Source organism: Anser anser (genome assembly GCF_964211835.1).
Source record: "Anser anser genome assembly, chromosome: 13".
In the NCBI taxonomy this organism is placed as follows: domain Eukaryota; kingdom Metazoa; phylum Chordata; class Aves; order Anseriformes; family Anatidae; genus Anser; species Anser anser.
The window spans coordinates 23,475,033-23,488,070 of record NC_139734.1 but is presented as its reverse complement, the minus strand read 5'-3'; the positions used below and the strand labels follow the sequence as shown (position 1 = coordinate 23,488,070).

The following is a 13,038-nucleotide window of genomic DNA, read 5'->3' as shown; positions in this document are numbered from 1 at the left end:
GTTTTTAAACTTTCAGTTTCTTCTTAGCTGAATGATCAGTTGATTGTTAGTTTTTTGTTTTTTCTTGTTGTGTGGTTTTTTATTTTATTGTACATTATCTTTTTATCAATAATGTCAACATTGACTTAAGCAGTGCTCTACTACCTGATATGTTTGGGGCAGTATGCCCAGAATGGATCTAATAGCAGTAAGGGGATAGATGGAGCTTGGTTCTGGCCACAAGGGGAGAAATTTGTTCTTTGTAACCTTATTCTGTTTAAAGTCAGTGGGAAAGCGAGGCTTTCTGCTTAGGGTTTCTGCTTCTCCTAAGACCATACTATTTTTCTGATACAATTACTGATCTGAGCTACCCATGTTAACCTTGAAAGCTTCTCTTGCATCTTGTTGGCTTTAGTAGCGTGAAATGTCTTTCACAGTTTTCCACCTTATTTGAAGCTGAAGATTCAGGTTGTTTTCTAGGGTACACTGGGAGCATTTTTTCTTACAAACTTTTAGTGGACATAATTCAGCTTGGTTTCATCTATAGGGCTTATTAATTTCCTGTGTGAGCTGATACCTTCTGTTTTTAACAGAACAAAATTATTTATCTGCAGGGCATAATGTTTGACACCCTTTCTGACATAAGACAAAGCATTACACTTGTGGATGGCCAGACTATTACACTAAAGAGCTAAGTGGGAAGAAAGATGGGAGAAGGTATAGTCTCAATATGCATGGTGAACTAACTCCTGATTGTGTTTGCAATGAAACAATGGAGCAAGTCACTCTGCACTCTGTGTACTAGAAATGCTTTACAGTGAAACTGAGTACACTGTAACAAGGAGTCGGGCACTTCTGCCCTGTGTTTATCAGGTTGAAATTCACTCCTGAAAGAGTGAACTTAGATGCTGAGCAGAAAAGCTGGCTAGCAGTTCTAGAAAGCTTAGGGTCTTGGAGCGTATTGCATACTCAGGGGGTTATTATGCGAAAGGAACAAGTCTAATGCTGCCTTTTCCTTGTCCCAAGGACTTTGTATTCTACGCCCCTCGGTTACGGATTAACAAACGAATCTTGGCACTTTGCATGGGGAACCATGAGCTCTACATGCGCAGACGTAAACCAGATACCATTGAGGTGCAGCAGATGAAAGCACAGGCTCGGGAAGAGAAGCATCAGAAACAGATGGAGAGGTTGGTGTAGGGTTCTGAGTAACCTGGACTTGGTTGGTCACAGCACAATAGCACCATGTGCTAGATAAATTGCTGGCAGCACACTAATCTGCTTGAGCCAAAAACAGGGCAAATTTCTTTCTGCTTCAGTAGATTTAATGGGAGGATGGAAACAGCATTCATCACAAGTGTGACCCACTGCCACTTTCTTGGATTTAAAAATGTGTCTGTCTATTTGAAAGGACTAATCTGGATCTTGATATAAGGAGCTTTCCCTTAGTATCATTGCTATTGTGAACTTTCCACTGAGGTGAATGCTGGCACAGTTTTTTGTTTCTTTGCTTCAGTTTAAAGGGATACAGCTGGAATACAGCTCATCAGCTGAGTGATCTAGTGCACATCTCTTGTGTGCTTATAGCTTCACTAGGAAGCACTCCAGACTGGATATCTGTTAATTGTAAATTGCATCATGATTTTTCCCATCATCAGAGCCCTCCTGGAGAATGAGAAGAAGAAGAGGGAGTTGGCAGAAAAGGAGAAGGAGAAGATTGAACGTGAAAAGGAGGAGCTAATGGAGAGACTCAAGCAAATTGAGGAGCAAACCAAGAAAGCCCAGCAAGGTGAGATGAAATGCTCCAGTATTCCATTTAGATGCACAATCTGAGTGAGAAGGTTTCAAGGAGTAAAACTAGAAGCATCTATGAGCCATTCAGACTCTGGTATTGTGCCCAAATTGGTGCGGTAGGGCCCAAGTTTAGCCTTCTGAAGCTGAATATAACTTCTCCAACTGCACCTACTGAAGTATGGCTTGCGTTAAAGAGGTGGGTGGCAGCTAAGCTGCCTCTCTGGCAGCCAAACTATGTTGCAGTTGTTCAGATAATGGCTGGAAGCTTTATCTCAGCACACCTGTAGAGGAAGGAGTAAGAAAGTGTAGCAGGGGTCCCACCAGCCAGTGCTCTGGTTCTTACAGTCTAGTTGCATAGTAATGTTGGCCAAGCAGTGTTGCCTAATCAAAGTGCTGTATGCTTCTCTGTCTTTAAGGACATCATTTTGGGATAGGTACTTCCCTACAAATCAATGAGGTAAGTAATCTGCTGGTTTGGAACAGGCCTGACTCTTGGTTTTCCAGCCTCCATTTACAATGTGAAGGAGAAGAAAGGGGACAGTTTCTTGCACCTTTCTTGTCTCTCTGAAGGAAAGGTCTCATTCAGGAGGTAGCGATAGGAACACTTTCCTCTTCTACTGCCATTCTTTACTTGAGCTCTCTATTCAATGTACAATTCTACTCTTTCAGAACTGGAAGAACAGACTCGCAGAGCCATGGAGCTGGAACAGGAAAGAAAACGAGCTCAAGAGGAAGCAGAAAAACTGGCTAAAGAACGTAGAGAAGCAGAAGAGGCAAAGGAGGCCCTGCTGAAAGCATCCCATGATCAACAAAAGACCCAGGAACAGCTGGTAAGTGGGTGAGCTGAAAATTGAGTAGGGCAAATAGTGACAATGTAGGGGTCTAAACTCATAGAACAAACCAGGCTATGAACATAGTAAGGCAGAATAGCATGGTTCATTAATTTTTATCCTCAAGTAGATGAGCTTATATCTGAATACAGATGTTTGTATCTTTTTGTACAGTAGGTTTGGATTGTTGTGCTTTTTGCTTTCAACAGTATGTGATGCTGAGAACAGCATGTAGAACTCACTAATTGCTTTCCCTGGCTTGGATTCAAAGAAGTGAGTTCTCCAGTTCTGTTTGGAGGAAAAAACAAACACAACAAAACCCAAAACTTTTTTAACTTCCTTTTCCCTTTAATCCTGTAGTTATCAGTGGGAAGTATACAGAAGGATGTTCTCCTTACCAAAACGATGTTAGAGAGATACTGTTTTTTAATGCTTCATTTAGCAAGTATGTGTGTTTTGTCCCCACTTAAAGTCTTTCCTTTGCAGGCTGCTGAGATGGCAGAACTCACAGCTAGGATCACACAGCTGGAGCTGGCCAGGCAGAAGAAAGAGAGTGAGGCCCAGGAGTGGCAACAGAAGGTAAAGCAGAATCTAAACAAACAGCAGTACTTTTTGTGGGTTTAATCTTTGTTTTGTTTTGTGACCTAAACTACTGCACTAGGTACCATACTAGACTGATTGTCTGCAAGCTTCAGGCTGTTGTGGATATCTAGCTTTGCTTTTTTAGGTAGATTGAGTGCCCCATATCTAGAAACAATTTGACTGATTAGACCTATAGCTAATTTTCCATGAGTTATAAGCATTTCTCAAATCTCTGATGTGCTAGCCAGCAGAAAATTTTGCAAGTGACTGTGTCTGGGTAGCTTTGGAACGTATCATTTCAGTGTGCAAGAACTACAAGGTTTGATATAATAAGCACTAAGTACTGCTTCTGTGAACTTGTGTGAGAAATCCCTCATGCTCAGGATTGCGTTCACTAACTCACTGTGGCGTGTCTTACTGCAGGCACAAATGGTGCAGGAGGACCTAGAAAAGACCAAAGAGGAATTGAAGACTGCTATGAGCACCCCTCATGTCACCGAACCCATGCAGTCTGAGAATGAGCATGATGATGAACAGGATGAGAATGCAGCAGAAGCAAGTGCTGAGCTACGATCAGAGGCCACCATCAAGGACCGCAGTGAGGAGCAGCGTACCACTGAAGCAGAGAAGAATGAACGGGTCCAGAAACACTTGAAGGTAAGAAGCTGGCAGGAGAGAGTGTGTGTGCCTGGGTGTTGCTTCTGTTCTTGACATTAATACAGCTGGAAGGTTTTACTGATATTCCTCAAAAAGAAAGGGGAAAAAAAAAAGGGGGGGGGGGTGAGAGGTGGTTGAGGTAAGGTGATTGTTATCTTATCAGATGGGTGCTTACCTTACCGTTGGGGAGAGGGGCATAGCTTGTTTCCTGACACTTGACGTCCATTTCATTGGAAACAGCAAAGTGTTTTCAAACAGTGCCAAGAAGCAGCATCTGTTGGATGTATTGTGCTTGTGTAACTTTTGCCAGCCATCTGACAGCTGTTCATAGCCCTGGCTGCAATGTGTCAGAGGACTTGGTCAAGTTCTTATCATGAAGCTGGCTGTAACTGTCTTTCTTGTCTGAATGGGTTTCACTGCAAAATCCTGAGAGCAGTCCGCTAGGGCTCAGCATGGGGGAAGCAATGCTGCACCACCTCCTTGTAAGGAATGGGAATGCCGGTGTTCCAGTGTTGATGCTTACAAAGTGTTTTTGTTAGTTTTCTTTTTTTTTTTCCCCACACTGCCTGCTAGCTGCCCGGCTTGCAGCAGACTTTGTTCTGTATCATGCTGTGATGGTTATGTACAGGCAGAGTGATAGAGATATGCCCTTTTTCATCTACAGCAAGTTTCTTCTGTGCTAGAAGGTTGTAACTGCTTCGTTTCTGCAAAATGCTCCTGAAGTCTTTAGGGATTTCTCCACTGGACTTTCTCATTCTTCTTCTGAAATAAACTGATGACCGTCTTTGTTACTGTGCTAGACAAAGATAAGTAAGGTGGAAGCGCCTGAAATTTTCTACCTTCAAATGTTAGGGAAAAATATTAACAACTTTCACAGTAATGTTTGGGTTGGAAGGGACCTCTTGAGATCCTCTAGACCCACTGCCTTGCTTAAGCAGGGTCAGCTAGACAAGGTTGCCCAGGACTGTATGCAGTTGGGCTTATCTGTTTCCTGTTTAGAAGGATCAGCAAGGAAGCTCCTTGTCTAGCTTTGAGTCTCTGGCATGGCTAACCCATTGCTGTCTGTTTCCCTTTCTACAAAGGCTCTTTCCTCAGAGCTGGCAAATGCTCGGGATGAAACCAAGAAGACAGCCAATGATATGATCCACGCTGAGAACATGCGGCTGGGCCGAGACAAGTACAAGACCCTTCGTCAGATTCGGCAGGGCAACACCAAGCAGCGCATTGATGAGTTTGAGTCCATGTAAACTCTCCTCTGCACCTGCTGCCCTGCACTCTCTTCTCCCCTTTCCCATCCTCTCCCATCACTCACTCGTAATTGTGCTGCGCTGGAACCACTACAGAAGAGTGACCATGGTCTTATTTATAGAGTTTTGGGCAAATGCTGGAGTTCAGCGACAGAAGAAAGAACAACATTTAACACCTTCCTGGGGCAGCTTGGGAAAGCAAACTTGTATTGGGGCAAATCTGAAATTCTTTGGCTTTGGGTAAAGTCTTACTGCATTTAGTTTTGTATTGCTTACTGAAATGGCTGTGTTGCTGTCCTCTCCCATTGGGTAGGGAGGCCAGCAGATAGTTTCACTGAATTACATACAGTAAAGTGCTAACAGTTTGACATTCCTACTAACTTGCACAAGCTTCATTATTAAGCTTAAAGGCCATTTCTGACTTCATTAAGGGTCTGAATCATATAGTCGAGAAGGAGAGGCTGGAGTGTGGCAAGAAGGGTTGGAGGTAGAATATGGACTTTCTTTATAAAAGACCAAAGCTTTTGTCCTTTAAATTTAAGCAGACCAAACAGAATCTGTGGCGTTCCTGCTGTTGTTACTTTTTATTTAATGATGAAACTTGGAATTTCCTAGTCACATGGAGGCCTTTGGAGTATTTCCACTAATGAGGTGTATATCAGAGCCTTGAATTCCCTGTTTTCCAGAAGTTTTCCTCTGGGTAAATGGCTTTGTTCACTGTCATTTGTCTGACTTGAATGTAACTAGTGAGGCAGAGACAGCTAAAGAACACTGCCTTCCGTTACTGGGTCACCACTGAAAATGAAAAGAGGTAAGCAGAAATGTAAATGACTACAAAGTCCTGTAACTATATTTTCTCTTGCTGAACCAGTTCATTTCAGTCATGTGAATGGGATTTCAGTTTTTTCTATGAAGCCTTTTTAGAACATAGTTGTCAGTGCCTTATGATGGTGTATAGATCTACTGTAGCTCAGGTGTCTTTGTTTAAACTAGATACAATCATAAAAAGTGATTAGCAGCTGGGGACCAAAAACTACTTTTGTATCTGGGTCATGTAGAAACAAGACTGCAGCTGTCTTCCTGGCTACCAGCAGCATTTTATGGGAGAGGGTCATGAGATATTTGTCCAATTGTTGCCTTAGTCTTCAGTAGTGTTTTGCCAGATCCCTGGCTCAAATGGTTTTCCATCTCCAGAAGGATGCTTTGCCCCTGTTATAGCTTTGAACACAGAATCTGTCTCTTAGAAACAGGACACTAGTGGTTGTGGGGAGACTGGTTCTAGGAACCATTTGTATCAATTATTCTAATGCCCATCACCTCCGGTCTTCCAAGCTATCTATTCCTACCCATGCTTCTGTCCCACCCCCCCATTTCTGGGGAGAAAACAGCCATGTATGCTCAGGGTTGAATTGGATTTTGCCTTGATCCTTCATGGAAGGAAACCTTAACCTTTAGAAGAGGCCTCTTAGAATGGATTCCATCTATAACGGAGTCCTCCTTTGCTTTACCCTCCTTGGATTAGCTTGTCCCTATAGGAAGTCATTGGGCTAGCCGCCTGTGACTTATTTTCTTGCCTAACATGATCCTAAATCTTGTGACTTTCTCATTTTTGTGGATGCCCCCATTGTCTGTATGGTGTCACTGTTCATGGTGATGGAAGGAAAGTACCTGAACGCTGAAGCATTTTCACCTCCCTGAAATATAGTAAAGGGCAAAGGGGGAGTGTGCCAAAAAGAAATGTCCATGTCAGTGTTAACAAACTGCAGTATTTCCCCAAGAATTCCTTGGGCTGATAGAAACAACCTCACCATTGCTGCTTTTTTTTAGAATCAACACAAGTCTGTGGAAATCCACACACCAACCAACCAAACTACTGTTGGGAGCATAACTTAGCGTGTTACTTCTGAACACCCAGATTAGTCATGTGAGAGCCCCCTTCTCTCCCCTGAATACAACATGCTTTTGGGCAGGGGAAACAGGAAGTTTTTGGTTGGCCAAAAAGACATGCTCCAGTCCTTTGAAAGCCACAAATGAAAGATTGCAGTTAAACTTGTCAGAACTGATTTGTGTATTTCTGTACTGAAGGGTTATTGGCACTGACTCTGCATGAGTCTCATTACTGGCAGGGCAGACAACCATTACACTTCTGTTCTGGTGCTTTAAAGCTGGTTCTCAGCACTTCTGTTCTGTCTGTAGCAACTATTGGTGCATTTGCAGGGAAAAAAGCCCTTATTACATTTAAACAATTTCCTAACAAGCTGATACACAGTGCCTGAAATGTGTTCAAATAATAAACTAGTAAGCCTTACTGCTTTGAGTCACACAACACTGCTGAGCTCATGTTATGATGCTGGCATGACTTGTGTTTATAGGGTTTTGATTTTTTTGTTAAATGTCGTTCTAATTCCTAAAGTTCCAGTATAGGAATAGAACGGCTTGTGCCAGTGAGTCCACCTAACTCTTTGTAGTTGTTTCAGCCCTCTCTTCTTCTTAACCAGTATTATATTCTAGTGGTATCTAATGATATTTGATTTCAATACTTCTAGCTATGCACAATTAGAAAATATTAGTCATGGGACGGAGGATACGTTTATGGTCCCCCTTCCCTTGGAAATGTATACTGTATTGTAAAGAAATGATATTTTGCAAGAAAACTAATGTAAGAAGCTTTCAGTATTATGTTGAGATTTGTAGGCATATTTTTTATCTGTTAGAATACAGTGAATTTTTCTTCCTCTCCATGTCCCAGTTTAATTGGTTAACTACTCCTAATGGGGGGGGGGGGGGGAATACCTTATCAAGTGTTTGCCTGGCTTCATCTTTTTTGTTGTTGCTGTAAATTATGGTGTTTTTTTCTTGACCAGTCTTTTTATTGGATTATAATAAAATGTCAATTCCTTAGGGTTGTGGAGTAATTAATGGGTCCATGTGGTTATCTGCAATGAGAACCTTGATGTTAAGGCTTTTTTTCCCCGTTTGGAGGAGTTGTTAAAAATCCATACCCTGTTCTTCCTACAGTGCCAATAAAGTTTAGAGAAATTCAGCAGATGGTGTCTGGATGATTGCTTAAGGCTTGCTTTGAGTCTAGCAATGTGTCTCCAAGTTAGAGGTCTGCCATGTGGCCCCTGAGAGGTCAGCCATGATCGTATCACTCTCACAAATAGGGATATCTTACTTGCATCCTTCAAAAGCAAGAAACTGCTTGAAGTAATGCCCCTTCTGACCTTCCCAGCTGTCTGACTGGAGCTACTACTGGAATTCAGATTTCTGTGTGGAGAAATTGAGTGTATATTTGTATCATGTTTAACTTGCAAACTGCCTGTCAAACTGGGGAAGAAGAGCTGCTGCAGTAGTTTTCCACTGGTGAGTGTCTGCTGTGCCTTGACCTATGAGGAATCCAGCACCAGGTGAGCACACAAGAGGGTGGCCAGGCTCGGTGCTGCTGCTGCATGTCCCAGACTTGCTGCTGGGTCTGTCCAAGACTAGCCTTGTACCAGAGATTTTAATCTGATTTGTTTCACAGGCCCATCTTTCATGTTTCATGAGGTCTCAGTACAGGGCCCAGTGATGGAGGAGCAAGGCTACTGCCAACTTTCTGCTAATGAGCTGTGTGATCTTCATTTGTATCTGCTTTCCATGTGGTTGTCAAGAGGGGCTTTGCAGAAACTGCCTCATGCTTGCTGCACTGTAAAGTAAGGCAGAGATTTCATCAAAATTTGTTAGTGCTCATAGATCTGCTACTGTGGGAGAAACTTGAGCTTGTCTACAAACACAATGTGAAGTGTGGAGCAATGGAGACTTCTGCAATCCACATCAGGCTTGACATGGATCTGTTTTCTGTAGGTGGGTTTCCTCATTCCTTCCAGGATTCCAAATACCTGAACACCACTGGATTAACTGCACAAATCTACTAGAATACTACTGTACTGCATTATTCAAGGGAATGCACACTGGCCTGGGGATGCAGTTCTCACAAATGGGATTCTGTCTTTTAATGCATGTACATGTAGATGAACAATACCACCTGTGCTTACATTTCTGGAGTTCCTGAAGACTGTGCTTGCAGTCAGACTATTCTTCTGCATGAATGCCATGGCTTTCATGGTGTTCCCTTGCCTGTATTTGGAAACTTAAGATGTTTAGTTACTTCTCCAAAAAAGTATAGTTATACTAAATTTGTGCTTGAAGAATTGGAAGTGCAAAGCACTAATGGCTGAAGGCTGCTGTGCAGGACCATACAGTAAAAGAAACACCAGATTGTTCTAATCTGTTGGAAGATATTTTATAGTTTAGAATCAAATCTGTATTTAAACTCTAGTTTACATAGATAGCTTCTGCTGTTATTTGCTGTTCTATCAGTGATAACGTTTCTAATCTGGGCTACACCTACAACTGTTGGGGACACAGATGCTTTTGTCTGTGAAACAGGGACAGACTGGAAGTGATTTGGTGCGAGATTCTCAGTGAACAGACAAGCAGGATACAGCTCATCTGTAAGAAAAATGAGTTGGACCTCAATGCGTTGCGCATTAAAGTGAGGCTGGCTTTAGTCTCGCTGGTCTGCAGCTCTAATTTAAGTGCAGCTTGTGGACAAGCATGCAGGTTCCTACTACAGAGCAATGCCTAAACAAACATCTGGTGCTAAGTAATAGCTCTCTTAAAGTTACTAGTAATTTTAGGATAGATATTCTCAGATGATAGGATGAAGTTGGTATGCAGAAAATAGGAGGAAAGACTAAGGAGGAGAAAGGAAAGAGTGTCTCTGAGACTTAAAGGAATATTGGGAACTCCTGGAAGGGGCTGTACCTCCAGCTTCTTTTGCTCTGAATAGATGTTAATACCATTGATACAGCCTGCTGGTGAGCAGAGCTAGTTGGAAAATTACAAGTTCTCATCATGGTTATTGCCTCTGATTGTGCTCTTTTAAAGCCAGGGTTGCTCTTCCATCAAGACTGACTTAAGGGTCAAGGGGATGTGGAATGTACTGCTCTTGAGTGGAGAGGTTATAGTGAAGCTTGTCTATACTCCACATGTAGCAGTACTGCCCTCCCATCCATCTCTGAAGCATCCTTGACTGACAAGAAGAAGCAGCTGTAGTTGCAAATGAAGGCCTTGACTGGGGCACCGTAACTTCTAGTGGCCTTCACCCAGACAGGCAGCAGCTGCTCTGCCAGGGGTGGCTGCTATCAAGGAGCCCTGTTATGAATTTGTCAGCTCATATCTGATAGCATAACTGTCCTCTTGTTTCCGGTGGTGAAAATTTGTCCCTTGCTCCTTTTCTTTATAGCAATACTAAAGAGGTTGCTGAACATCTAGAGAGAGGTCAGAGTGGGCAATTGGTTTTCTCATTTGACAGATGTAGAAACTGAGGCACATTGAAAGCCTTCCCACATACCTTCCAGCCTATAACACTCAGTATCTGAGACTTGCAAAGTGCTTACATCAAGTGTTTTCAGGTCTGAGTTCAGCACATTGCTTTTGGGGCAGCCCTCTGTACCTGGTCCTGTGGGCTTGGAGAAAGCAGGATAAGCACAAGTTGTCCAGTTTGCTTTTATTAGCAGTTTGTTTGGGGACAGAAAATGGTCATTGGTGGGTTTTTGTGGTGATGATGGGGATGGGGATTTTCAGTTTTGTTTAGTGGACTTAGTTCTGTCTGTGTAAGCAGCCTGTATCTATTTCCTTACTGCAGTATTTGTGAGGTGATGGGCTTTGGTAGGAGGTATTCTGATAGCCTTCATTATTCCTGGTTCTGTGTGTCAGCTGCTCTGCAGTCCTCGAGACTTCACCTGTGGGAGCAGCAAAGGCCTGACTCCCTCCCTGACTCTTGGCAGGGACTACTCCAGAGCAGCTCTGTACAACTCTCGCAAGAGAATTTCTGTCTCAGGTATCCATTTTATCGATCATCCCTCATTCATGCTTCTCAGAGGCCAACCAGGAATCTTTTTTCTCCATTTATCTGAGAGGTAAAACATGGTACAGAAGATGATGCCTTTCTTCCATGGCAGTACAGTTGTGAAGGAACATAGTGGCCCATTTCATGGAACTCAGCTCAGACTTCCAGCTCTGCCTTCACACGTGTCCAGACTGCCTGCCTTCCCACAAACCTGGAGGAGAGCATGGATCAGTCCTGCTTGCTCCAAACATGAACGGAGCCACTTCTTTACTGGAACAGAGTGCTGACCTTCAGCTTTGTCACGATTTATTGAACTGTTTACTCAGGTTCTCTCTTTCCTCTAGACACATTTCCTGTTCCACTGTTGAGCACATTGGAGCAACTGGTTGCCGATGTGCTGACCTGGATGATGTTTGTACTCCTGCGTGTCTTGCAGCTTGTTCATGGGTAGGGACTAGGTTATTTCTGATGCATGTCTGATTTCTGTCTCTTCCCTCTCCTATCTTTGTGGCTGATCTGCTGCAGGACAGGCTGCTTTTTCTGATTCTTCCTCCCACTCCCTCAGGAGGGACTTATTCCTCCCTTAATTTACTAGATTTGTCAAATGTTGATTCAAATGGTAGTGGATTAATTCCGACGGAACTGTGGTGCCTTTTTACATTAATAACTACAGGATTAAAGCATGATTTTATTTTCAGCATGGGAGGTCTTTAAAAGATGTTTAGATGTAGCCCTTAGTGATATGGTTTAGTGGATGACTTGTTAGTGTTAGGTCAGAGGTTGGACTAGATGATCTTGGAGGTCTCTTCCAACCTAGATGATTCTGTGTTTCTGTGAATCTGTGCTTTCAGAGAGGCAGCAGACTAGTAGAGTAACTTGAAACCATCCATCTAGGGTCTCCTGGAAGCCACAAAGTTAGCAGAAGAGCTCTTTTGGTTAGAGTTGATTGCACAGAGTGCTTTCTACCTAAGGGAACAGATGCAAGTCTACCTTGTGCTGACTGTGCATACGTATTTGCTGAACTGGCCCACAGAAGGATTGAAACAGTGCTCAGAGGAGCTGGGTCTGGTATCCAGGAAGTCTGAGTGCTTCTGGCTCTGGAGGGCTGCAGTACCACTGTATAATGTCCTGCTGGAGCAGTCCTGTGCTGATATCAATATGTTTACATCTTATGTAGCAATTGGGGACAAGGGGGATAATGGTGCCTCTTAGCTGTTTTGGCCATTTTTGTGAGAGCCCCTAGACTGGGGAGGAGGGGAAACTGTGTGGCGCAGAAGAAACTGGGTGATGTATTTCAGGCTAGAAAACCACTTCCTTCCCAGTGTGTGCTAAGACATTACTAAACATGTCAGCACAGCCACTGCATTGATGGCAGTGTGACCTGCTGGCAAGTGAGATGGGACGTGTGTGCATGTCTGTGTGTGGTTGCTAGTGGAAACATGGCTTCTGCCAAATTTCTATGAAATGGAGCTAAAGATTCACTTCGGCTCTGCCTGTCCTGCTCATAAAGTATTGGAAAATTCTTTTTTAAAAAAAAACCAACCAACCAACCAAAAAAACAATGTTCTGAGGTTTTTGTTTTTTTTTTCAAAATATGAGATTTATATTATTTGCTGTGTTTTGTGAGATGAATACTTATTCGACTGGATTTCTGTTTGTGGCCTGGACTAAATGAACAAAGGTTTACTCTGGAAATGCTGAGTTTACTTCTAGGCTTGCTGTTAGATGGAACTGGAGAAAAGGGGGGGGAAAGACAGACCTTACTTCTGTTTTTTCTTTGCCCTGTTTCGAAGACCTTAAAATAACATATCAGTCTAGTGCAGGGCATGGTTCTATCCTGCCCTAGTGGTGGTGTTCCTGTTTTCACCAGAGGACAGTTGTCCTCTTTGCTGCTTCTCTCTTCCCTACAGGACTGGATGTGTTGATCTCTGACCTAACTTCCCTCTCTGTGCTCTCCTCTGGTGGCATTGACCTCTCACTTGCTGTGTTCAGAGTTCCTGGCAAGGAGAGAAGTCAGTGCCAGGCAAACACATGAATGTCCTTGCTGTGAGAACTG

At 43.1% G+C, this 13,038-nt stretch overlaps 2 protein-coding genes across 4 annotated transcripts in view; both read left to right on the top strand.

The window, feature by feature from the left end:
• MSN (moesin) overlaps positions 1–8,132 on the top strand; it is a 45,770-nt gene extending 37,638 nt beyond the window's left edge. The window contains exons 8-13 of the mRNA XM_083796675.1: positions 1,006–1,169; positions 1,638–1,768; positions 2,443–2,603; positions 3,090–3,182; positions 3,609–3,842; positions 4,925–8,132. Coding sequence (XP_083652801.1) covers positions 1,006–1,169; positions 1,638–1,768; positions 2,443–2,603; positions 3,090–3,182; positions 3,609–3,842; positions 4,925–5,089 — 948 coding nt within the window. The 3' untranslated portion in view covers positions 5,090–8,132. The remainder of the gene's footprint in view (positions 1–1,005; positions 1,170–1,637; positions 1,769–2,442; positions 2,604–3,089; positions 3,183–3,608; positions 3,843–4,924) is intronic.
• A 330-nt stretch (positions 8,133–8,462) lies between these two features.
• The window catches only part of LOC310880591 (adrenodoxin-like), an 11,684-nt gene continuing 7,108 nt past the window's right edge, over positions 8,463–13,038 (top strand). The window contains exon 1 of one of the 3 annotated variants that reach the window (XM_083796679.1): positions 8,463–8,496. In XM_083796679.1, coding sequence (XP_083652805.1) covers positions 8,478–8,496 — 19 coding nt within the window. In that variant the 5' untranslated portion in view covers positions 8,463–8,477. Of the gene's footprint in view, positions 8,497–8,865; positions 8,933–11,410; positions 11,430–13,038 lie in introns of those variants that run through there. The other 2 variants (XM_083796677.1, XM_083796680.1) reach the window with 2 other exon arrangements.